General features: G+C 38.0%; 1 protein-coding gene across 3 annotated transcripts in view; it reads right to left on the bottom strand.

Annotated features, from left to right (window-relative positions):
* Positions 1-4,131: 4,131 nt before the first annotated feature.
* The window catches only part of PTPRG (protein tyrosine phosphatase receptor type G), a 709,519-nt gene continuing 686,287 nt past the window's right edge, over positions 4,132-27,363 (bottom strand). For 2 of the 3 annotated variants that reach the window (XM_049642644.1, XM_049642643.1), the window contains 6 exons: positions 27,287-27,363; positions 26,665-26,793; positions 23,329-23,475; positions 22,449-22,591; positions 9,270-9,405; positions 4,132-8,679 (listed from right to left, as the gene is read on the bottom strand). In XM_049642644.1, the coding sequence (XP_049498601.1) occupies positions 8,533-8,679; positions 9,270-9,405; positions 22,449-22,591; positions 23,329-23,475; positions 26,665-26,793; positions 27,287-27,363 (779 nt within the window). In that variant the 3' untranslated portion in view covers positions 4,132-8,532. The remainder of the gene's footprint in view (positions 8,680-9,269; positions 9,406-22,448; positions 22,592-23,328; positions 23,476-26,664; positions 26,794-27,286) is intronic. The other variant, XM_049642642.1, reaches the window with a different exon arrangement.

Raw genomic sequence — 27,363 nt, 5'->3', positions numbered from 1 at the left:
TAAAAAATAAGACCAAGGAGGCAAATAGGACTCTCTCTCTAAAAGTAGAGAATCTGGGGGCACCTAGGTGGCTCAGTCTGTTAAGCACCCGACTCTTGATTTCAGCTCAGGTCATGGTTTCCTGGTTTGTGGGATGGAGCCCCATGTCAGGCTTTGAGCTCTCCATGCGGAGCCTGCTTAGGATTCTCTCTCTCTCCTCTCTTTGCCCCTCCCCCAACTTGCACATGTGTGTGCACTCTCTTTTCTCAAAATAAATAAACATTTTTAAAAAATTTAAAAAAGTGAAGAATCCTGGCCAACCTTTTGGGATGTTCTGCACAAAATCCAGTTCAAATATTCTTTTTTTGTTTTTTTAAGATTTTTATTTTTTAAGTAATCTCTACACCCAGTGTGGGGCTTGAACTTATAACCCTGAGATCAAGAGTTGCATGCTGTACCACCTGAGCCTGCCAGGAGCCCCCAGTTCAAATACTCTCTTTTTTTTTTTTTTTTAATTTAGTGTTATTTATTTTTGAGAGAGAGAGAGAACATGAGAGCGAGAGCAAGTGGGGGAGGGGTAAAGAGAGAGAGGGGGATGGAGGATCTAAAGCAGGCTCTGCACTGACAGCAGAGAGTCCGATGCAGGACTCGAACTCAAGAACCATGAGATCATGCCCTGAGCTGAAGTTGGTTGCTTAACTGACTGAGCCACACAGGCACCCCACCAGTTCAAATATTCTTAAGCAATGCGAGAACTTAGTCCCAACAAGAGGTGTCCTAATAAATAATGAATATGAATAAGTTGAGCTTAAATTCACATGATTATTGTGCAGCTTTCCATGAAGAATGTTTCATACTTAGTATCGCATTGTAACAGCCCATCCCTTACTAAATCACTAACTTTGCAACATTTATAGCATGCATGAGTCATGAAAATGTTAGATATTGTAATATATATTTTGATGCATTGTTAAAATACCCAAGGTTGTAATATTAAGTAATCAGTATTTATTCTTAATGTTTCTTCCTTCAATAATCGACATTTTGGCAGAGGAAACAAATGATCTTATTTATGTAGGGGGACACTCTGAAGTAACGTTGATAGGCTTTAAGAATCTGTTGCAAAACCAGGAAATGTCTCTAATCGATGGCCATTTCTTCACTGTATAATAGTAAATGACTAAAGAGGCCAAGTATGTCTAGGGTGAGGGAAGATGATGGTTGATAATGACATGGATTTATTAAAAGTAATGAGAGCTAGAGGAGATAAAAATCAGCTGAGGAAAAATAAATTATCACCGTTTGTATTAGTTTATAGGGCTTGGGAGTTGAAATAGGGCACTGTAGTTAGTGACAAATAATATTTATCTTTTTCGTTATGCTGTGTAATATTCTGTACTGGCGTTTGACATTAACAAATATGTTTGACTTTTCGGAGCTTATGAAGCTTTTTCTTAAAAAAAAGATCTTAGAATGCACTAAGGGATTTAAACCATTAGAAGAGAACTATTCAAGGTGTGGGGCATTGTGTATATGTGTTCGTTTCCTGCTTTTGGCACTCTTGTTTTTGGACATTGTGACACATGGGCTACTCTCATTGTTCTGCTTCCTTTCCGTCTGCCTCCCTCGGATCTACTGTGATTCGGTGAGCTTCCTCATCAGGGAAGGAAATTTCTCAGGATTACTATTTAATTGGGTAAGCTCAGGTAGTTGACTTTTTGTTTCATGATTGACAAAAGGTCTGCTAAGCAATTAATACATTAATAAAGCTAGATGATAGGGTTGTTATAATGGCTATTACTAATTGACTCTCCTAAGAGCTTTGCGTGCACCACGTCATGTGCTCCTTCCAGCAGTCCTGGGAGGTAGACACTGATTGCTCTGTTTGACAGCTGAGGAAGATGGCACTTAGAGACAAGTCAAGCAACTCGCCCCGGATCACTGTCAGTGGCAACCTTGACTAGACCCATTGGCTGTTTGAACTGTTGTCCTTATTCTTCAACATTTTTTTCCCCTGTGGGGAAATGCCTTCTAAGTTCTAGCAGCAAGTTTAGTATAAAATAACAGAGTTGTGTGAACAGTAAGTTAGGGAGCCGGTGGTTACAGATTCTTTCTTTGCTACCAATGTTGCACAGTTGTCTTTTGTACTCTTTTCCTAAGATCTGTCTGTACTGTAGAGCCAAATAAGTATTTTTGAATAGACTGAAGAACGAGTTTTTAGGATTAAGTTGTAATTTTTGACTCCTCTGACTTGAAATGCCTCTGCCAACAACTTTACATTCTGTCCAGGGTATGGCTAACCTGTGCCCTGTAGTAGTCATTTAGCAAATGCTTTTGGGAAGAATTCCGACAGAATACTAAATTTATCTACAAGTTAGAATGTTCCCCTAAGCTTTGCAAGGCCCATTGGCTCTCTCCACAAAGCCTGACTCTTACAGAAGTGGAGTGTTGGGAAGGGAAGGAAGATAATAAGGTTATAGGCCAGTAACTATTCAAGTCGAATGCTTTTCAAATGACCACAAATCAGATAAAGTTAATTTCCTATTTTTCAATTTTTGAGCAACATAATGTAACTGTTAGGTTCAGATAAACTGCTGCTCTAATTATCTTTTTTTTTTTTCTGATTATCTTTCTTGCCAAACTTCTTAATCACAAAAGCCAATTTCACCTTGCTAGTTCCCAGCTTTTAGTTCTTATTTGCTGGTGCCATTATGCTCTCTTACCGACACAGGCATAAAGGTAAAGCCAATGTCCTTAATCCTGCCTCTGAATCAGGGCACGGCTGCCTGTAACTTGCTGCTAAATCTTACAGCTCTTAACAGTCAGAATTTTAGCTGTTAGAAAGTGGAGTTTTTAACCAGTAGCTTTTTGCATTCTTGTTTCTTAGCCCCATTCTTGGTAGCAGAAATGAAGCTTCTTTGTCCATATTCTATTCTGAACCGTGAAAACCAAGTTTATAAGTTTATAAGTTAATTTGGTTAATTCCTTTGAACAGTTATAACTGCTGCTGCATGGTGGCAGCTTGGGTGGACTTAGAAGTAATTAGGAATGTGGAAGCCCTCTTTGCCCATCCTGGCTTCTGGGGATTTTAATGATGGAAGGTGACCTTAGAATTCTTATGCAACTGCTGATAGAGTCCATGCAGGTTCCTTAAATGGCTGACGGGGGGCAGACGTGAGTTGACAGGAGAGACAGACTCAGGTGAACCGGACCATACAAGCAGCACCTAAAAAGGGCAACAGTGACTCGGTTCCAGCTTGTTAATGCCATGTGAAAATGTGAGCCTGGTGTTGTAACACTGCCCACATTTTTGAAAAGAGTTTGAATCTTGATGTCAAAGCTTTTATTTCTTAAGATGTTGGTAGATCGCTCATGTGACTTTTTAAAATTATGGGCCGAATAACCTGTTATCTGTAGACCATCAATTTGTGACCTGTTTCGCTCTGTGATACAGAGTATTAAGTCTCTGAGGGTGTAATTTGAGCAAGGCTAGGGTTTTTATCATCTGAGAGATTCATTATTTTGTGCTGGAGTTGGTTTAAGAGAGCCCTGGAATAGATTAACGTATTTTTTCTTAAATTCCTAGTTACTTAGGGAGAATGAAATGTCAGCTCTTGTTGTCTGTGGAAAGAAAAATGGGGGCCCTGGTAGTACTGAGCTCCTGATGTGAGCCCGCCGAAAGTTCACGGGGCATGGTGGGCCCAAGCCATCAGGTTTGAGACCTGCGTACCCCTCCCTGTCTGGAAATGTCAAAATTGCTCGTAAGTAGAAGCAATTGTAGGGATCCTACATACATCTCATAGAGTCTCCAAAATTGTTGGCAGGATACATCCTTCATCCAACATCTTAAATAAGAGGTAGAAGTTGCTATAAATCTAGTTGGTATACTGGAGGAAGTAATAATTCTGCTTACACCTTAGCAGATTCATAATGCAAATCAAGTTTGATTCCATATGTAGGTAAACATTTGTCATTCTTCACTCTTTGAGAAAGGTAGAATTCAGAACAGACATTTCTTTTGGTTTGCTGCCTATGTGAAGATGACTCTTTACATTTATGCCTGCCAACCCTCTGTCTTAGTTTTCATGGTAGTAAAATAAATGTTATCTGTTAAGGGAGACTAGTAACTTAATTTTATTGGAGATACTTTCATAGAAATGCTCAGCACTAATGATTACATCAAAAACCATACTTTATTTTATGTATAGCAATACAATTTACATATTAAATAACACTATAATAGAATGATTTGATATAGTTTTAAACAGAAGAAAAAAGGGAAAAATTTCAGGTTACAAAACCCCTCCCCCCTGAACAAATTAAAAAAACAAAACAAAACAACAATCACTTTTTCCAAATGGGTCAATGCAACGAATGTATTCAGTGACTAATTATGTCTAATTCCTATTGCACAAATGGTCAATGGAATTAAGAAAGAAAACCCAATTTTCACAATCACTGCCTCAAAGAAATAACACGTGTTGGATTCTTTTGGAATGCAAAGATATAGTTCTTGCTACTTCAATATACAGAAAGTTGAATTCACATATCCACCACAAAGAAAAACCCAAAAAACTAAAACAAAAACAAAACAAAACAAAACTATGACGGAGTTGAAACTAGAAAAAAATTAGCTTTATATGAAAATATAAAATTCTATGATTATATACCATAGATACAAAGTTTCCAGAAGATGCTTATCCAAGCAACAAAATATTTACAGTTTTAATGATTTTAGCTATTTCAAAATGAAGTGAAAGAAACATGAATTAACATGAAGGCTGAGGTTTTTTTTTCTTTTTTCTTTTTTAGAAACAATGGCTGCTTGGCTAGTTTCAAATGTCTTAACAAAAAAGGAGTCACTACCCCAAATGTTGGAGAGTTGCAACATTTTATAAAATCGGCTGTCTCCTTTTCTGGAGATGTTTATTTCTTAAAACTCAAGATTTTTCTTGAAATTAATTATCCTCTGTAGAAAATGCTTCCCTTTGCAAATATTTAACAAAAATACTGAAAACAGTTTAACAGCTAAGACAAAGTAGAGGCCAAATATTAGTACAATTCCTTCTTATTTGTAGCATGCCTTCTTTCTAGAGGTAAGTAAAGCCAGTATCGCATGTTAAATGGCAACTAAGGGAAAGCGCAAAGGGGTAAGTGAAATTATAGCTGTTTAAAAAAAAAAAAAAAGCAGGCATTTTCCCTTCATATAAAAATTCACTGGCACCTTTTGAACATAATCTTTAGAACACAGGAGTTGAAAATGCATTTTCCAGTATAATTGCTAAATTCTTAAGACAAACTACATTTTGATTATTATTTCTTAAATTGTGATGAGTTTGGGTTTATTTTTTGCTTAGAATTAGTAATATGTATCTTTGGTAAATTGGTATCTATATTTTAATTTTTAAATATATATGCATTTTAAGAAAAAAATTCCTAACAAGGCAGTTGTGCTGTGTCATTATAAAATAATTAAGGTTATTTGTTGATTTCAATATGTCACTCTGGGCTAAAATTTCCAACAGCCAAACCTTGAACACCATCAACTTCTCTGACCGTGCTGGACTCTTCAACTTGAAATAGACTCTTAAAGCTCCAAGGCATAAAAATTTAGGAAAACCAATTCAATGATCTTACTTTTGAAATTCAGAAGTTAACTTTTTAACACACGCGTATATAAAAGAAGACATTGTGGCTTTTGGATGCAAAAAGAGTTCTCCTGATGCCAGTAAGGGGTCTCCTCTGATGCCCAGTATGGCCACTTGTTCTGATCACTGCAGTCCAGTGTTGTATGATATGTGCATTCTGTTCACCTAGAGCTAAATTCATACACCCACCAGCTTATTTTATAAAATAGCACATGATCGTTTGCAATAGCTATTTCCTTTCCCCCTGAGTGCAAATGGTAATAACCTTGTTGTGTAGTTAAGCAGTGTGTTCATGTCTCAAACAAAACACCATCTTTGAAACTCTCTGCCTCTGGAAAGATGCAAGCATATTTCTACTGATAACAAATGAAGGATCATATTCAGGATACACTCTCTGGGGCAAGTGAGGAACGAACTGCTGAACAGAGCTGTCCTCACTGAAGTGTGTTTGGACCACTTAGGCAAGATGGGCAAACAGCAACTGCTCATGTTCCAGTGTGTGAGGATTTGCAGACTTTGGCTCAAGCCCACTATAGACACACAATTTCTCTGAGAACTTCAAGCCACCCTTTTCAATGCTTCTGTTTACTCGCGATCTTTCTTTTATTATAACTACGATACCCATGTAAGAAATGGTCACAGAATTGTGTTGGAACTTAACGGTTTTCACGAATTGAGCCCTCTATAAATAGCACAGAAGGAAATACGTGCTGTTTTCTAAGCAGTGTTCATTTGTCTCAGAAAAAATTACCAAGGGACCATGAACCCCAACATTACTTCTCACAGCCAAACCTGTGCCAACTACTAAAAAAGAGTTCACTCCTATCAATACTCTATATAAATTAAGTATAATCTGCTTGATTGACTGAAAAGGATCTAGCTCTTGCCATGATCTGCAACCTTGCCCTTCCTGATTCCCCTCAGCCTTCCGGCAGCTGTGGTGTTTCTGTGTTCAAGCTTCTCTCCTTCTGTGTAGATAGAGCTTCCTGGTGTTACCTCTGACAGCAGTGGAGGGGCCGCAGAGGTGTTCTTTCCTCTAGCACGTACAGTTTAGCGGACTTCGCTCACTTGCGCACCTTTCCTTAAGCCTCACCTACATGGTTTGTGAACAGTGGACTATTGCCATGTTGTAGAATTTATGTGATGAAAACATGAGATTAACCCTGGCAAGTGACACAGTTCATGAAAACGCCATCAACCTGGCCTGTGCATCGGAACTCCCAAACTTGGACGGTAGCCTCTCCTTAGTGGCTTTGCTTCCTCAGCACCACTCTGACAGACTTCACAGAAAGCCGACTTAAGAGAAATAGAACCTCAGCACTGATTATCATTAATGTCACAGAACCTACCCAGATAGTATGATAGTAGCCAGTATGGAGTTGTTGTTGAAGTTTATTGACATAAAAATTAACCAAAACTCTTTTCTTCTTGACAGGCCCAGTTCTGGTGATGACTTCACTTCTAACAGAAGCCATCCCTTAAACACAAATATGTAATAGAACAGATCTCAGTAAGGAGCTTATTTTTCTAACTGAACTGAAATTTCTTATCAATGCTCCTAATTTCCCAATTGTGTACTTACGGCAGGGTGAATATGGCTCCAGAGGCTAGATCAGATAAGTTCCTTGGGCTCTGTGTAATGATCATTAGCCTCTTTGAGGGAAGTGTATCTGTTCTTGGGGCTAAACCACACCAAGCCATCCCCATCTTTGAAAATCTATTTGAAAATGTCCATATCCTCTTTTATTCAAGATTCTGATTTCGTCTCTCCAAATCAGACTTCTCCACGTGTGGGAATCTACATAGTCCCAAGACTTTTGCTAATAAAGTATTTTCAGTTTTATCCTAAGTATAAGAATATATGTCATTATGGAATTTATCAGGAAATATTTGGCAAAAAAGGAAAGAAAAGAATGTTAACTATTTAGGTAGTTTTTATTAGAGTGCTAGACGAGTAATAGGGATATTTTAGAGGGCTAATTTCAAAGTTACACACCTGCAGAAATTTTCATTGTTCTACCTGCCATGATGTATGGTATTAGAAACCAAGAAGCATTAATGGAGAGTTACTAAAGGGGAGATGTGTAAACTATTGCCATATCCCTATTGTAAAAGATAGCCCTGACTGCAGGGTGTAGCTATTTCAGAGGGTCAAGATGGAAATAACACACACCGTCCACATAGCTACTGTGAAAACTGTAATACAGAGATATCCTTTATTTTGACACAGTTGGGGAATTTTTTTTAAGCTATGAATATAACTTCAACTAATAAGTGATGTTCACATAAAGCTCTTAAGCCTTCTAATTTCTTAATGGATACCTTTACCGTCATAAACGGAACTGTTTCAAGGCCATGAGGTTGACAGACTGTCTCAGTAGCTCCCAGGAACCTGCTCTTCTTTACAAGAAAACAATGCCCATCCACTCCATTAAAGTACAGAAGGCAGACAGTATTGAGCAGTGCCTAAAACAAACAGAGGAGAGGACCGAGGAAAAGCTCAGCATTGCCTGCTAGGAGGATGCAGCTGCTTTTGCAATAATAATAAAAAAACCAAGATCCACTGTCCTGACAAAACCTTCACTGTACTGAACTAAAAAGTAGCATGTGTGTTCTCATGGAATGTCACATCAGGGCTTGCTTTAGGATTAGATTATAGGCAGTAACACTGATCATATAGTGCAAACTAGGTAAAATTGCGTTTCACTGTGTGAAATGAACAGAGGTGCAAATGCTCAGTAGGATACCATTAAGACATAAAATGGCAAAAAATAAATATCAAAACTTTTATCAGTGTAAAAAAGTAACTGGGTTATTGTATAACCTAGAGTCTGGCAAAAAAGGCCTCAAAAAAGTTCTCAGTCTTCAGAAGTTTTACAAATTAAGTGCCCGTTCGGGATTCCAATCACACTAGAGATTCCATGCTCTCGGCAGGGTCTGATTCGTCTGCAATGAGAACAGCACCATTTTTGTCCACTGTCATGGGACCATTTCCATTTTCTTTAGTGCTGACCAGGCTGAGCATTGCTTTATAGACAAACTGGTATTGTTCCTGAAAAACAAGGAGAAGACACTTTGAGACAAAGAACAGCTTAGTCATTTCATCTAAGGTAGAAAGAACGATTTTTTAAAAAGGTAATTATAAAAAAACAAGAATATACATTTATGCTAAGAAACTTTAAAAAATGACTTGAATCCTTTCATAGTGGAGACCTTTGCCTTCTGCATGTCACTTTGATTGTTGTTAGTTGGGAACTCATTCTCAGTACAGACAGTGAATTAAGAGAATGGAATATCCCTGTGCTAGAACTGGAGAATACCATACTCTAGAAAGCAGAGTTTCTCGCTCTCAACACTAATGATGTTTTCAGGAAGATGAGTCTTTGTTGGAGAGGTGTGTCTGCTGCGTGCCAAGATGTTTAGCAGCTTCCCTGGGCTCTGCTCAGTCGGTGCCAGAGCACTGGTCTCCATCGCCAGTTGTGATGACCAAAAAAAAAAGTCTCCAGATGTTGCCAAACATCCCCTGGGAGTGGGGGGGCGGGGCAAAACCACCCCTCACTGACAACTGCTGCTCTAATTCAAGTGTTTGCCTGAGTTTCGGTTGATGGAGGAACAGGTTTCACAAAGAAGCAAAGTACTTACAATGTCTGTGAATACTCCAGGCCTCATAAGATTGATCATTTTTGCAACCTGGAAAACATCCACAGCATTTTCATTCTCCAGTTGCTGGGACAGGGTGGTAAGGGCACACAGCATTCCTGCTGAAACTGCTCCATACCTTGGGGAGGAAAAAAAAATGCTATTTCAGATTTGCTAAGGGATTAAATTTACTGGAATGAAATTAACACCATATATTTGCATGGTGGCATATGTTTGCATAGTCCGCACACGGACTGCAGTGACCTCTCTTCTTGAAATCAGTGAAATGCTGGACAGGGGGAGAAGATGTAGAGACTAGCACAAAGGTGCCATTTGTTCATGAATGTGAAAGCTCCCAAACTGGCTTATCAGATGCTCAGCTTGATACTCCAGATGAAATGAGAGGTTTAAAATTAGACTGGGGATAGCTATAGAAGACTTAATGCTGGGGACGAGGTGGGAAAAATATGAGAACCCTAACTACAAGCTTCTGGATGTGCAGAGGTAGGGAAAGGATCTGAAAAAAAAAAAAAAAATTCCCCCCCCCCCCCCAAAAAAAAAACCCAGCTAAATCAAACTTAGAAAACGTGACTTGAAATGTGTGGCTCAAAATGCAGTCAGAAAAGTTTCAAAATGAATTTCACATTAGGTCATTGTTTTTGGCACTGAAGTGGAATTTTGCCAGTTAGAGTACCTCTGATAAAAGTCTTGGAAAAATATGGTTGTTTTTGACACACACAGTCTCTCTCTCTCTCTCTCTCTCTCTCTCTCTCTCTCACACACACACACACACACACACACACATTTAGAATGGAAATCCCATTTTTTTCCAGGAACCTCTGGTGGCACATTAGTGTTAAGAAAACACAGGGATTGAATGAATTGTTCCAGGTGATGATGCTGGTAGAAATGAAACTAGAATTTATATGGCTTGCATATTTATATGGCTTGTGCCCACTGTTCTATTAAAAACTATTAAATGTGCAGTTTATAGTGCAGTTTATGTGCAGTTTCTGAGTTTATCGTTATATGAAATTGAAACATTGCAGATGTTTTACATCTTTAATACAAATAAGACCAAAGCTCCCAACTGTAGAGGTCAGCTAGCTAGAGGTAAAAACTGTTCTACATTTAGGTCCAGTCGCCCAGAGTCCAGTTTGTTGGTACATTTCAGTCTGGTTCATTACTTCCGTGCTGTATGCATACTGGACTCACTGGCTTCCCTGTAGGTGGGCATTTACATGGTTCGTATCTTGGGCATGCCAGTGGAATTACCATGAGTAGAAAAATTGGCTCACAGGTATGCCCGTTTTTAGTTTTAAAGATACTGCAATGTTTCTCTCCTAGTGGTTGTTACCGGTTTATCCCCCTCCCAGCATGAGAACACTTGTTTCTCTGACATCATTTTATTTGAATTTTTTTAAAGTTTATTTTTTTTGAGATCGAGAGAGTGAAGAGGGGATGGGGGAGAGGGAGAGAGAGAGAATCCCAAGCAGGCTCCACGCCGTCGACACAGAATCTGACATGGGGCTTGAACTCAACGAACTGTGAGATCATGACCTGAGCTGAAATAGAGAGTTGGATGCTTAACTGACTGAGCTACCCAGGCGCCCCCATCTTCTCGTCATTTTAAAGTTGAAAAGCTTCTCCTAATCTGATGGGTGAAAAACTGTATCCTAATGTTAGTTTAATTTGCATTTTCTTGATTACCAGGAAGTTTGAGAATCTTTTGTGTTTATGGCCTGTGTTTCCTCTTCTGAAATTGTGTGTTAATATACTTTGGCCATTTCTCTTAGCTCTCTTTTATTTGTAGCATAGGTTGTAAATATTTCTTCCAGTGTCTCAGTTTCCCTTAACATTGTTTGTAGGTACTTTTGTTACACATAATCAAATGGCTTCATCTTTCATTTTTGGCTTTTTTGGAATCTTGAGAATGCTTTTTCTAACCCAGCACTTTAAAAACATTCTCCTACATTTTTTCTATTTTTATTTTTTACATTTCATTGTATATTTCATCTGAATCCTATTTTGGTATAAGGTTACGGTCTGATTTTATTTTTCTAATGGGTGACTTTTTTTTTTTTTTATTGGATAGTCTCGTCTTTTCTCATTGCGTTTCCTTTGTATCAAATACTAAATTGTCACATAGTTTCTGAAATCTGTTTGGCCCTTTAATCTATTTTTTGTATTTCCCTACATTTAATTCCTATAGATTTTTAATGTTCTGACATCCGAAAGAGAAAGTTCCTGTAGTCTTGGCTGTCTCTACATTCATTGTTTCATGGTTTTTTTTGTGCTTCAAACATCTGTATTTTCATTTTTACTTGTACACTCATTTCCAAATACCTCTACTCCTTGATTCCTTCCCGTCCTGTTTCATATTAGTCTTGAAACTGAATGCTCAAGGAACACAAAAAGTTTTACTGGGGTTTTGCTTAGTTTGCCCTCAATACATAGATTGGTTAGAGGACAGTAACCTCTTTTTGAGTTTTTCTGTTCATGAACATGATATCTTTTCTCCCTTTTTCAGGTCTTTTGTAGTTATCATTTACATTTTACAGTTTTCTTCATTGTCTTTGCCAGTTTCATTTTAGGGTAATTTCTAGGTGCCTTTTTAGAGTCTGTCACTCCTAAGAATGGCCTCTTTTTATGATCTTTTGTTTGGTTTCAGTTGATACATAGGAACATTAGTGATTTTCACATGGTGAACTTGTATCCTGCCATGCAGAACTCTTTTTAAGTTCTAATAATTTGTGGATTATCTAGGAAGTTGGCTTCGTCTTTATCTGCCAATAATGTTAGTTTTGTCTCTTTTCACCTTTTGTATTTCTTACATCTTTTGCTTTTATTGCATGGGCTAGGACCCGGTAGTTGTGCATTGTAACACTGCAAGGGGGTCTCATATTGTTGTCTTTCATGGTAAAGCCCCTAAGTTTTTCGTGTTAAATAAAGATGTTTGCTGTGGGCTTCTGATAAATAACATTTATCAAGTTAAAGAAGATACTTGCGACTTTGTTTGCTAAGAGTGTTTTCTTTTGGGGAGGGAGATCACGAGTGAATGTGATTTTATCCTGTGCTTTCCAACACCTATTGACTCTTTTAGCAATTCCTTTAATAATGCCCTGAATTCACTTGAGAGAGCAGTGGTAACACTTAACCAGCTCTACACCCTTTTCATGATACATGAAACGATCTTACTTTTAATGATACATATTTCTTTTAATCCAACATACTGGATTCTGACAGTATTTTATTTAGATTTTTGTACCCATAATCAAATAAGTAAGATTGGCCTATACTTTTCCATTCTGGTGTTATCCTTTTTTTTTTTTTTTTTTTTTTTAAATCAAGGTTACATTAAATCTCCTGTGTTTGTTACTGTTTAAGTATAGCCTAGTGAGGACTTGGTGGGCCTTAACAGTTTGGGAACTAGTCTGTTTATTCAGTTCTCGGTGATCATTAAGGTGTGTTATGCTCTTACTATGTGCCAGGATCTCTTGCAGGTATTAAGTGTACCAACTTAATCGTCACAATAATCCTGTGCTATGACTGTTGTTATTCCCCTTCCAAAGCTGAAGAAACAAGGTACGTTCCGGTGACGTAACTGGCCAAGGCCTCACAGTTTGCCAGACGACTTTAGTTTGAGCTGATACATGTTAATGGCTCATAATAGAAGCTAGTATATACAATATGTTCAGTAAACACCATTTATTATACTTATTATTGAGACTTAAACATGTATTGGTATAAACAATTTCAAGCGTTTATTTTAAAGTATTTCTATTTTAACCTTTTGTTATTAGAAAACATCAAACACTGGAAAGTACTGTAACTTTGATGTAGCCATTACTCAATTACAGCCATCACTGGCTCATGGCCAATCTTGTTTCACATCTACTTCCTCCCGCATATCCTTTGAAGTAAATCCCAGGTATTTTATTCATTAATATTTTAGTATAAGAGATAAAATTAAAAAAAATATATAAACATTATCACACCTCAGCAAATGTTACCAAATATTTTGAGTGTAACTGCAGATACACGGTAGATGCTTTTCTTCCCAATGGCAACTTATGCCCTCCCTGCTTTTTTCTTCACCATTTCCCAAAACTGTATGTTTTATGAGACTTAAGTTCTTAGAAAATCTCAGCCGTTATTTCTTTAATCTCTTTTGTCAACATGGATCACTTCTGAGATGTATGTTAGAACTCACCTATCTAGTCCGTAACTAAGTTTGATTTCACTTCTGTCCATTCTACTACTACTAGCCTGTCTCTTGTTTTTCCCCTATCTTGGACTCTCTCATTTGTCCCTGTTTGATTATACATGTTTCTGGTTAATGTCCTAGTCTTCTGTTAGATCTCTGAGCATGTGTTCTATTGTAACTGCTCCAGTAACTGATTTACACTTTGTTGTTGTTCTTCTTGCTTTGATCATTATGTTAACTTTCCTCAGATTCTAAATTGTACTCAGTTTACCTTCTTATTGAGCATGACTAGCGTTTTTTTTTTTTTTAATCCTCTGTACTAATTATTATAATTTTTTCCAGTAGGACAAAAATCTAACCTTTGCTTAATATGTTCTAGTGAAACTGTTAGACTCAGGACCCTTTCCCCAACCTCCCCCTGTCCCCCAAACCAATCTCTTTGTTAAAGCTCTCCATAGCCTTTCAGATAGAAAAGTCCCGTATTACGTATCTTATACAGTGTGTACTCTATGTGGATGTACTCTCGCCTGTCCTTGGATTGCCTTTCTTAGATTTAGCCACTCTTAAATAAGCACGTAAATTAAAAGGAAGCACCTACACAGTAAGATTTCAAACAGGACCAGAAACTAAGTCAAATTAATCAAATCCACAGATCATTTAAATATTTTCTACATACCAAACACGATAGTGAAAGGGTAAAGACTGAAAAAATAGAGGCCATTCTCAGATTAGGAATTAGATAGAATTAGAGGATATTTCTTGAGTTTCATGGATTTGCCCTTCAGACTATAATAACTTGGTGAAAAAGTGATACTAGTAATTTTATAACATGTATAAAACAAGAGTAGTGTACAGATTCACTGTTTGCCTTTCTCAAAGGGCCTCATTGAGAGGAATGTTTATTTAGTGCAGCTAAGAAGAAAGCAGAATGTGTTTTCATCTTTCCTTGCCTATACCTCGAAGAAATAGAAGTCCTTGAAGTTCCTGATGGACAGTAATGTAAGTGCTCTATATTCATTTTAAACCACAGTGGGATTCCTTGTATTGTCAGTGTGTATAATACCTCTGCCCACTTAATTATATTTTTTACTCTTCCATATAATTATTGTACCTTCGCTTTTAAGAGGTTTTAACAATCACTTTATTGCTCAAATAAGCATTAAAAAAAAGTTTTAAAAATCATAACCAAAAATGCGATCCAGAGTTATAACTCTGTCACTATGAAGAAACTAAAGCTTCCCGTAGAAATCATTAGGGCAAAAAGGAAAACAGAGTTAAAGCTTGAATATGCAGCGGTCCGGGGGAATCAAGGCAACATGAAAGCCTTCCGCAGGACTTTAAGAAATTAACACTTTGGGGAGTGCCTGCGTGGCTAAGTTGCTTGAGTGTCCGACTCTTGATTTCAGGTCAGGTTGTGGTCTCAGGGTCGTAGGAATGAACCCCATACCGGGTTCCTCAGTGAGCCTGGAGACTGCTTGAGATTCTCTCTGTCCCCTCCCCCAATCTCTCTCTAAAATAGTACTTAAAAAATTTTTAAAACTTTGGAAGTGAATGAGAAAATAAAGTAGGAAAACATGGTCTGGAGAACTGAGGGACATGAATGCCAGAGTGCTTCCTGTGACAACCAGTGGGAGGCAGTGCTAACCAGCAGGATTAGATAGATCTGGATCTGACTGCAGTCAGGGCCAGCTTCCTGGCTACGGTCTGACGGGTCTCCTGCTCACAAGAGTCCTGCGCTTAGTTTAATGCTGTGCTGTTGCCATCTGGAACTTTTTTTTTACTGAAGTATAGTTGATATACCATATTAGTTTCAGGTGTGTAACAATGATTTGACAAGTATATATGTTAGGAACTATTCACCATGATAGTGACCCAAGTTATTACATTATTAAGTATATTTCCTATGCTATACTTGTCATCTCTGTGATTTATTTATAACTGGAAGTCTGTACTTACTAACCCCCTTCACCTATTTCACCCATCTCCCTACTACTGACAACCACCAGTTCTGTTTATCTTAGTTTACTTCTATGTGGAATCTTAAATAAAAAGAACAGAAGTGAAATCACTTGTATTTGTCTTTATCTGATTACTGCACTTAGCCCGATACCTTCTAGTTCTACCCATGTTGATGTAAAAGGTGACTTCTCTCTCTTTTTTTTTTAATGCCTGAGTAATATTCTGTTGTATACATACATCACATCTTCTGTATCCACTCATCTATTTATGGACATTTAGATTTCTTATGTATTATGACTATTGTAAATAACACTGCAGTGAACATAGGGGTGCATGCCTCCTTTTCAATTAGTGTTTTTGTTTTCTTCTGATAAATGCCCATAAATGGAATTACTGATCATATGGTATTTCTATTTTTACTTTGTTGAGTAGCTTCGGCGCTGTTTTACATAGTGGCTGCACGTATTTATTTTTTCCATTTCTTCTAGGTTTGTCTAACTTGTTGGCTTAGAAGTTTTAATAGTACACTCTCATTATCCTTTGTATTTCCTTGGTGTTGGCTATAACTTCTTTTTCATTTGTAATGTTATTTCAGTCTGCTTTCTTTCTTGAGGAGTCTGGTTAAAAGTTTCTTAGTCTTGTTTATCTTTTCAAAGAACCAGGTTTTGGTTTCATTGATGTTTTTTTTTTTAATTTTTTTTTCAACGTTTTTTATTTATTTTTGGGACAGAGAGAGACAGAGCATGAACGGGGGAGGGGCAGAGAGAGAGGGAGACACAGAATTGGAAACAGGCTCCAGGCTCTGAGCCATCAGCCCAGAGCCTGACGCGGGGCTCGAACTCACGCACCGCGAGATCGTGACCTGGCTGAAGTCGGACGCTTAACCGACTGCGCCACCCAGGTGCCCCGATGTTTTTTTTTTTTTTTAAGCTTATTTGTTTATTATGAGAGTGGCAGAGAGAGAAGGTGAGAGCGAGAATCCCAAGCAGGCTCTGTGTTGCCAGCCCAGAGTCCATTGTGGGGCCTCAAACCCATGAACTCATGAGATCATGGCCTGAGCTGAAACTGAGTGGGATGCCTAGCCAACTGAGCCATCCAGGCACCCCTTCATTGATAGTTTCCATGGTTTTTTTAGTCTACATTTATTTCTACTCTGATCTTTTTTCTTTTCTTCTCCTAAGTTTTGGCTCTGTTTGTTCTTCCTTTTCTAGCTCCTTTAGGTTCCTAAGGATAGACTGCTTGAGAGTTTTATTTCTTGAGGTAGGCCTGTATTGCTATACATTTCCTTCTTAGAACTGCTTTTGCCACATCTCAAAAGATTTTGCATGTTCATTTGCCTCCAGGTATTTTTTAATTTCCTCTTGGATTTCTTCATTGAGACATTGGTTGTTTAATAGCATGTTATTTATCCTCCATATATTTGTATTTTTTCCAGGTTTTCTTGTAATTTATTTCTAGTTTCATACTATTATGGTCAGAAAAAAATGCTTGATGTGATTTCAGTCTTCTTAAATTTATGGAGATTTGCTTAATGGCCTAATATGTGATCCTGGAGAATAGTCCCATCTGTACTTGAAAAGAATGTGTATTATGCTGTTTTGGATGGAATGTTCTGTATGTATCTGTTAAATCCATCTGGTCTAATGTCTTGTTCAAGGCCAGTGTTTCCTTATTAATTTTCGATCTGGATGATCTATCCATTGACATAAGTGGGTGTTAAAATTCCCTGCTATTTTCTTACCATCAATTTCCCCCTTTAGATGCTTCTATGTTGGGTGCATAGATATTTACAGTTGTTGTATCCTCTTCTTAGATGGATCCTTTTACCATATGTAATGTCCTGATCTTGTTAAAATGTTTTTTTTTTTTTTTTGAGAGAAACAGAGCACATGAGCAGGGGAGGGACAGAGAGAGACAAGGAGAGAGAGAATACCAAGCAAGCTATGCACTTGAGTGCAGAGCCTGATCTCCCAAACCTTGAGATCATGACCTGAACTGAACAAAGTCAAGAGCCAGACACTTATCTGACAGAGCCACCCAGGTACCCCCATTCTTTATTTTAAAGTCTATTTTGTCTGCTATAAATACTGCTACCCCAGCTTTTCTTTTTTTTTTTTCTGTGGAATATCTTTTTCCATCCCTTCAGCTTTCAGTCTGTATATCTATTTAGGGAGTCATTTGTAGGCAACATCTGGGTCTTGTTTTTTTATCCATTTAATCTATGTCTTTTGATTGGAGCACTTAAACCACTTACTTATTTGAGAGGTATGTACTTTAACTGCCATTTTGTTCATTGTTTTCTGGTTATTTTTGTAGTTATTCTATGTCTTTTCTTCTCTTGCTCTTCTCCCTTGTGACTGAGGACTTTGTTTAGTGTTATGTGTTGATTTCTTTCTGCTTTTGTATATCTATTATAGGTTTTAGGTTTGTGGTTTCTGTAAGGTTCATATATAACATCCTAAATATATAGCAGTGTATTTTAATGGTTGCTTAAAGTTTGAACACATTCTAAAAACTGCACTTTGACTTATCCTCTCCATGTTTTATATATATATATATATATATATATATATATATATGATGTCATATTGTACATCTTAAAGGAGTCACAAAATAGACAATTTTTTTTTTTAGATATAATTGATTTTACTGCTTTGGTCTTTTAATCTTTATACTTAGTTTTAAGATTGATTTACTATGTTTACTATGTTGGTTTTACTAGTGAATTTTTTTTTTTTAATAATTTTTTACTTACAGCCTTTTCTTTTCCAAAGGGGCATCTTTAATTTTCTTCTGAGGCTGGATTAGTGGTGATGAACTCATTTAATTTTTGTGTGGTAAATGCTGTCTCTCTTCTTCAACTGTGAATGATAACTGGGTATAGTATTCTTGGTTATGGGTTTTTTCCTTTCTACACTTTGAATATATCATGCCACTTCCTTCTGGCTTGCACGTTTCTGATGAAAAATCAGCTGAGAGCTTTCCTTTGTAAATAACTAGTGCTTCTCTCTTGATACTTGTAGAATCCTCGATTTATCTTTATTATTATTATTATGTGTCTTGCTTTATTCATCTTGTTTGAGGCTGCTTCTGGGACTTGGATATGTGTGTTTCCGTCCCCAGGTTAGGGAAGTTTTCTGCTCCTTTCTGTCTCTGTTCTCTTTGTGGGACCCCGATACCAGTAATGTTAGTGTATGTGGACATGCTGTTGATTTCCTCTAGTGTAGTTCTCATTTCAGTTATTGGTTCTTCTTTGTATTTTTTCTTTCTTTGTTGAGGTTCTGAGTACATCCACTGTTCTCTCAAGTCTGGTGAGCAACTTTATGACCATTACTTCGAACTTTTCATCTGGAAATTCTTAATTTTTCCATAGGGCTCCATAAATTACGTAGCTGGTCCTGGCTCTGACACTAACTATATATGTGTATGCAGGCCATTAGCTTCACACTACCTATTTTTTTCTTATGTGAAGAAGGGATCCCAAAATGACCCTCTTAGTGGGGTAGTGGTAAGGTCCAAAGGAAAACCAGAATTATTTCTGGGGGTCTTTGCAGCAGTGGGTATAGAAAGCAGTCCATAGATTTATGCATCTCCTATGGAGTATCTCAGGTTCAAATTAGAAGATTACTGGGGATACTCAAAGAGCTCTTGCTTATTTGGGCTATATCCCCTCTATTTATCGTATGAAAAATTAGAACTGAGAAAATGTCAAAACACAAGACCATGCAAGCACCTGTTACAGAAGCTGTCAGAGTGAGAATGAACAAAGCAAATGGTATCTTTGTATTATTATGAAAATGGTTTTGACTTTTTGAATTCCCCGGAAGGGCCTCCTTCCCAACCAGCAGTCCTTGGATCATTCTTTGAGAATTATTAATCAAATTAGCCTTCTATGGTATCTAATAGGACGATAGAGCTATATGCAGAGTGAATAACTATTTGCACAAGAAACTTTTTCTGTGAGTGAATGTCTAATCTGTTGTCCCACAAGATGGTAAAAACTGTGCTTATGTTCTAATCCTCTTCTGTCAGAAGGAACATAGAGTCTGCTTAAAAACTTTGACAGTAATGCTACACATCAGCCTCTGAATCTTGAATACAGGATGCTGTGAATAAAGCAGTTTGCCTTTATAAGTGGTGCTTGTGCTCAGATACAATCAGTTTACTTTTGGGCGAGGAATTTTATCCTTAGATCATTTTTCTAGGAACTTCGTCCACCTCACAACACAGCTGACAGCCCTGAGAGTAGGTGTTAAGAGATCTCTGTGAAGACCAGATAAATACCTAGTTTGTGCATTCGAAGTTCAACTCTTAGCCTTAAGTGCAAACACTTGGGCCTCCAAGCCTGCTCACTTAAACATTTTGAAGCAGGTAAGATGATGATAAAACGCAAAGCACAAGGCTCTCTGGGAAAGGTTCACATTAAGGATATTGTATGTATGTATCCTTCATTTGTAGGTCATCATAATCTGAAGCACGGAACCTGCTATGTGCCAGGCATTAAGCTTCACTCTGTAGAGACTGGGACAAATATTACTGCCAGTGTCAGCAGTGTAGGGGGGGTGACAGTCCCGTGAACAAGTGGGTACAACATGATGTGATACACAAGAACAGCACAGCTAAGAATGTGATGTCTGTCAGTGATTTTAAATGATTACCTCTAGGGGCGCCCGGGTGGCTTGGTCAGTTAAGCGTCTGAGTCTTGATTTCGGCTCGGGTCAGGATCTCCCTGTTCCCGAGATTGAGCCTGGCATCGGGCTCTGTGCTGACATGAGCCTGCTTGGGATTCTCTCTCTCCCTGCACTCCCAACACCCGCCCCCCTGGCTGTCTCTCAAAATAAATATTTTTAAAAGATAAATGACCACTGGGATGAGTCACCAATAGTTTCAAGGAGAATGACTTCTGAAGTGTCTGTTGACTGACAGAGCACTCAAAGGAAGTAGCATTTGCAGGGGCAAGGTGGTCTACAGGAAGGAATTGACTGAGGACTAGGATGACAGCTGCATGAGTAAACTTTGGCCAGACTGCAAAGGAATTTGGAAAGTGTACTGAAAGAATGGGTGACATCAGTTAGACTCGTGGCCAGTCGGATGTGGAGGTGAAGGGACACACAAAAAGGGCTCTGCTTTGCACAACTCAGTGGCTGGAGGCAGGCTGCGAGGATGAGTTTGGTCTTAGACATGCTAAATTAGAGGTGTCTGTCCGCCACCAGGAAGGGATACTAAGAGGCACAAAAAGTAGGTAAGATGGAAACTGAAAGGTAACTGGTATTCACAAGATTGTATTACTGCTAGCAGGTGTTTAAATAGTTCAAATTTGCTTGAGTAATGTGGAAAAGTAATTTCTCTGGAATCCCTTATCTCCTAAAGAGTGGATACAGGAACACATGTCTTTAGGAGGTTTTTAATCTAGCTCACCTACATGGTATGTGCTGATCTAGTTCAGAATTAATTTACTCTTTTCTTGTGTGGGCCTGCGAACTACATTTGATTAATTTCAGAGGTGACATATTCAGCATGAGGCACAAAATAAAAATCACTGAGTAAGACAATATATCCCCAAACTGAATCTAGACAAAAGAATCAAACAGTTCTTTTTAAATGACATACCAAGTTGCTGTTTTTTCTCTTTCCCTCTTCCCTTACCCATGAAATGTAAGTTTAGCTCCATTACCAACTTGAATACAAAATAACAGCAAAATCACAGAACTGGGCAGCAACATTAGAATTCAGGCTGAATTGATAGCAGCTGGCAAACCCCAAAGGTATTTGAAAAGCCTATACAGATTAGTGGGGGAAAAAAATCTCTAGAAGCAGCCTTAATTTTATTCTATAACTGCATACCCTAAATTTTCATAGACCTGTAACGGCTGCCCAGTTACTTTGAAACAGTCATTATTTCCTAAAACAAACTCCAGAAAACTCTTTGGAAGCAGCCATTAATATGGCTTTCTTCAAATAAGAGAGAACCATGATTTGAGGTACAGGTGTTGACCTAAACTGGAAGTCTGTGGTCACTTCATGTTGCAGAAAAAATTGAAAGACTTAACAATAAGCTTGACTTTCAAATTGCTTAGTATCTATGCTTCCAGAGTGGCTGCTGATTTAATGAATGTAATGGATGCACTGAGAATCTGCTGACGAAAGGAGCTACCTTGGAAATAAAACAGAAATGAAGATATCTGATTGGTGCCACATTAGCTAAAGGTCTGTGAGATTCTGAACAATCTGGAATCACACAAGTGATTTACAGGTCAATGCCAGTCATTACGTTTGACCCCAAATATTCATATACCATAAAGTTTACCTATGATCCTTTCTACTTTAGTAAGAAGGAAAGTATCTAGGTTTGAATACCATGTGGATGCCCAGAAGACTTGACACCAGGCACGAATTATTTGTTTTCTTTGAACTTCCAAACAGACTGTAAACTCTAAATTTATCATTAATAAGTAACTTTCTCACTCCTAATCAATGAAACCATATTTAAAAATTTTTCTTCTAGGGGCACCTGGGTGGCTCAGCTGGTTGAGTGACGGGCTCTGGGCTGACAGTGTGGAGCCTGCTTGGGATTCTCTGCCCCGCCCCTGCCCCCAACTTGGGTGTGCGTGTTCTCTCAAAATAAACAAACAAACATCCTTCTAAAAAAATTAAAAGTCTTCTTTCCTAATAATGTTTGCTGAAATTCAGTGTAGGATATAAAAATAATTGTTTAAATAATGGAAATAATAATTTAAAATTGTTTTTGAAACATAAAACCTCAGAAAGCTTTCAAGTGTACTTTTGTAGGCGGATACAGTGCTTTCACCTTTCTAGAACATACACTCCAGGAGTACCTGAAGCCTTGGAAGGGTAGGACACATTAAAACTCAAACAGCTCTACAACCTGCTCCTGTAGACACTGGAAAAAACTCAGACTGGTCACAAGCAGATAGAGTCTGTCTTTCCCTTTCTACTCCCATAGCAATTCCACAAGAAACATGTTTGAATTTTAAAATTAAGAAATAGATACATACTCATCATGAACAATGGTGGGGCCGTCCCTTGTTAAGGCCTCTTCCTTGATGACATTGATAAGTTCGAAAGTACTGCTGATGGGGGCATCTGGGTTAGGCCATTTGGGACACTGGAAGTGCCGAACTTCTAGGACATAGTCATCCTGTAACCGATACAACAGAAGTCACAGCCCAGCCCGTTAGATCTGTAATCTAATGACTAGAACTTGTTCCTGAGATAGGATAGAATTGAAGAATGCCCCATTAACCAAAATGGGGCTGGTAAGAAGAAAAATATTAGGGAGGCCTGCCTGCCATTAAAAATTGACCAGGTCATGTTAGTGAAACAGTAAAATTCTGTTTCAGGTGACAATAAAATTGCAGGTGCCAATAAATTATGAGACTTTGTATCCTACTCTATCTTATCTATAAATTGAAAGGAAAAAAATGAGAGGTTAAATCATCATTTAAGTTATAATAACTTATCCTCCTCGTCCTTTCATATCCACCCCATAAGAAGGCAGTTGTTATACATCAAAATGTCGTTTACTAAAAAAACAAAAAAAACAAAAAAAACAAAAAAAAAATCTTATCATCTGCAACACATTGCAATATTTACATTTCTGGTGGCAAAGAAAATACTGAGCTCTAGTATATTGTTTTTATAATTAGGTCAACAGACCTATTTGTATGCATGCTCAATCAGAGGAACGGTTACATTTCATCTACCCAGCTGGAAAAAGCAAATATTTGAAGGAAGGCAAAAGGGAAGTGTACGTATTTATAATGAAGTCATACTCAAATGCCTGGGCCCGACTTGAGGTGGTAAGTTACTCTGTTATTACTTGGATGATGCAGGGCCCAGGTAGGGCTGTGACTGAGAAAGGCAGCTTTAGGTTACCTGTGTGGCTTCAAGGATAAAGTCATGGATGATAATTTGTTCTTCATTTGAGAGGCAAAGTCTGTCTTTGCTGATAAGGGTGACGGTAAAGGCCTCACAGTTCATGGATTCTTCTCGACTTGGCCAGTATACAAACTCATCTTCTGCCTGTGGGAACCGCCCCCAAAGAAAAAATTCCTCTGCAGTGCTGTCAAACATTTGTTTTTGAATTTTCTAGCAAATTCATGTATCCTGTCTGTCATCTCCCATACCTCCCGAGTCACCTTTTAACTTGGGCACATAGAATTATATCCCCCTCTAATCATCCCAAGTTCAGTGGTCACTGTAAATTGTAATTGATAATAACTGTATTCTAGACTTGCCTCCCTACATCACTGTAACAACCAAAAATGCTCCCCCTAGAGGGGACATATTAAAATTAATCGACTTGGATCCTGTCTTGTTTACTATGACGTATTACAGAATATCTCTCAACTGGGGCTAATATATTATTTCACAATTGCTTAAGCAATGAAGACATCCTAGTTGTTACTTCCTGTGGCTTAACATTTCTACAGTTGATTAACATTTTGCATAGGAATTTCATAAACGTGGTCTTAATTTTTACAATATACTAGGGAGGTGAGGGATTTTTATCATCTGTCTTTACAGACAAGGACATCAAGACTCAGAGAAGCCTGTAAGTTGTCTCAAATCACACTTGCTACTAAATGGTAAGCAACAGAACCTGTCTGGAAAGAGGCTGTGCATAAATAAGCTTATGTTGGTTCTAAGTACAAAGTGCTTTTTCAAAGAAAAGTTAATCTAACCATGTTAGGTGTCAAAAGGAGATTAACACAGAAAAAGGCTTTCAGCCTTGAGTCAGGCAAGCTTTAAATGTTCATCTATTTTAGCATTAAAAATAAATATTCAGGCTCTGTACTTGAATTCCATCCCTGAAAACTGCAGAGGCCGAAGACAAAGTGAAGAGATGTAGAGGTGGGAGTCTTTGTGAGAAATACAACGATTAGGGTAAGACCCCTGACCCCCCCCATCCCTCTTTTTCTCATCAGTCCAAATGGCAAACTCTGCTTTGCCTGGAATAGCTACACTTCCATGGGCATTTGCCTGAAAATGCTTAGATACTACTAGTGAAGTCAGAAATAATTCTGAATAATGTTCAAAACAAAGAAGGTTTTGTTTAATCTTAAATTGTTGCATCAGAAATGAGCCAACAGTCCAATAAGACTTATCACCCTTTCAAGTTTCAATATAGCTTATTGCCAAGTACATTTTTATTTTTAAAGCTCAGCATAAGGGGAAACAGATTAGCAATTGGGTTTAGGCTATACAAAAGACAGTCTGTAACTGTCAGGGGTTTTAATACATTTTGTCCAAGGAAATGGAAGTTAAGACCCTTCTAACAGATACTAAAGATGTAAGGTAATAATGGACAAGGCCTATAAATTTAACCAATGCGCAGAGATTAAACACAGGATTTAGGATTGAATAAATTAATCTGGGCCTTAATTTCCATATCTGAAAAGTGGGAATAACATTATATACCTGTAAGAAATTAACTTGAATAGTAAATTATTAAATTGGCCTAATGACTGCCAAGGGGATTTTAATAAGCAAACACACACACACACACACACACACACACACACACACACACACCAAAACATCTGACTACAGAAAGCAAATTAGGGAGAAACTGATCATCTTCAAATACTATGAAAAATACATGCTACTTCTTAATTCAGTAGGACCTCTGGTCTCATGGTTATTTTGCTTACAAATACATTTGTAGATCAAAGATACCTAGGCATATCTAGAACAGTGCATTCTGACCTAGGAACCCGTGACTTTGGGCTAGTCACAGAATCATGGTCTTGTAAAATTACAGCAGTAAGAAATAAAGCAAACAAAGAGAATCTGCAGACATTTTTTAGGAAAAATGTGCACTGACTTTCGACCCCAGAGCTGAGAAGGCAGACATTCAGGATTCTAGCCTGGTCTCCCTCAGCCCGAGGTGACCTGTTCCAGGGCAGTCCTGTGTCCTCACTGTCTGCATGACACGCGTGGACTCTGTTGGTCCAGCCTCCCCATACAAACGAGCCCGTGGGTAGAGGCTTCTGGTGACTGTCCTGTGATAAGTGACAATACCAAAACACTGACTCATCCAACAAATGAACGTTTTAACAACCCTAAATGCCTCCAATTTCCACATGCAAAACAGAATAGACCCCTATTGCCAGCTAATTTGAAAATTTACACTCCAGTTTTGAGTTGAAGATTCTCAATTTTGTTGCCATTCTCTCCTACAGAAGCAGTCTTGGTATTCTGAAACTGGAGCAAAATGCGACAAAGTGAACTTCCTACTGACTGGGCACGCAGTCAAATGCATGTCGTCAAGACTAGGGGTTCAATCACAGGCTGTTCTTTCTCAACGAAAAAATTCACTGATCTGATACTTGTCGAAGCAGCTCCTCATTGTTTCTTATTTCCGTTTTTGTTTTGTGGGCTTACGTGTCCTCATAACTTCTGAAGACCCAACGAATTCTGTCATTAAGTTTATTTCGATAAACTTGTTAACCCTTCTTTTCTATGGTCTTAGGGACCACAGCAGGGAAGGACTAACTAAATACAGGAGAAAAGGGCTGTAGCTCAGCCAAGGTCTTAGAAGCACCTTTAAACTGGAACAAAATAGCCTTTCTGTATCTCCTTCCCTGTAATGGATCTGCCTGGCCTAAGGTATGGGGGAAAGATAATGATAATTAGTACTTTAGATACGAATTTTTGGGGGAAGGACTGGGAAAACTTTGCTATGATATTTGTCCCACGCCACATCATAGAAAAGGATTAAAAGGTCACTCCGGTTTAAATCCTGCCTCCAATTATTCATGTATGCCCTTTAGGCAAGTTACTTCCCTCGATTTTCTTCACGTTAAATGAGATGATAATAGTATCTGTGTCATAAAGTGGTAGAGAGGACTAAACAAGTTAGTACGTGTAAACACAGTTACATAGTTAGATGCTATTTTATTTTTCCCAAGGGACACACAGCAACTCAGAGGTTAAGATCCTATATTAATGATGTTACTAAAAAAAAAAAAAGGCTTTACAAAACCTTCCATGGCCCTGCCATGTACAGCATTAGAGAATCAAGTAATGGAACCGATGGCGACACTTAACTGTGAGACTACAAAAGGAACTTGCTCCAACTTCAAGAAGAGAAGTCTCAATACCCTCCCTAGCGCATACAGACAGTGTAGCCCTGTGCTAAGGTATCAAAATGATTTATGCTTCTGGCCTCACAGGCTCATTAATATATAGCAGATGTGCTTTGCTTACCAAGCTCTGGTTGTCTGGCAGCATGACAATGATCTGTGCATTATGATCCCAAATCATTCGCCAGAAATCTTTCGTAGTATGTGGCAGAGGATGCTGGGTTATAATAAATTCATTGCTCCTATAATAGCCCTTCAGTTAGGAAGACGGAAAATCAGCAGTTACAAACATTTTATTCTGACGCCGGGGTAAGTAAAATATGTTCACGAAATAAGACGGCATTGTTTTGACCACACGAAAACAATTGAAAAAGGCAGTCAGTACATTTGGCTAATTTTTAGCTGTATATGCTAACATGTGTAGATATTTTTCGCTCCACATAAATTTCCTCCTAGTTACCCCTGCTGTTTTTACTTAACGGCAATTTCAACATTTATTCAAACGCTAGATGGGTGAAATTAACAATAAAATTAATTCCTTAATGAACACTTCTCTTAAAGTATTTTTGTACCCCCACTGGCTAGGAGTCTTTTGTTAGAGGTCTCCGGATACAGAAAGCTCTCTAATTTTGATATTACACATCGAGAAATTATTTGAAAAGTGAAATCAGCCACATAGGTGGTATCTGCTCTTTAGCACCTTTTAGTTTAATTGAATTTATTTATAATTAACTGTTGACTCTCACCATGATATAAGAAGCATTAATGTAATCTGTTCCTTTCATTCCAGGCAATGGTGCAAGACCCACTCGAGCACGCTCGG

Source organism: Panthera uncia, chromosome A2 (genome assembly GCF_023721935.1).
Source record: "Panthera uncia isolate 11264 chromosome A2, Puncia_PCG_1.0, whole genome shotgun sequence".
NCBI classification, from domain to species: Eukaryota; Metazoa; Chordata; class Mammalia; order Carnivora; family Felidae; genus Panthera; species Panthera uncia.
The sequence above is the reverse complement of the archived record's forward strand: the minus strand, read 5'-3'. Positions and strand labels throughout refer to the sequence as shown.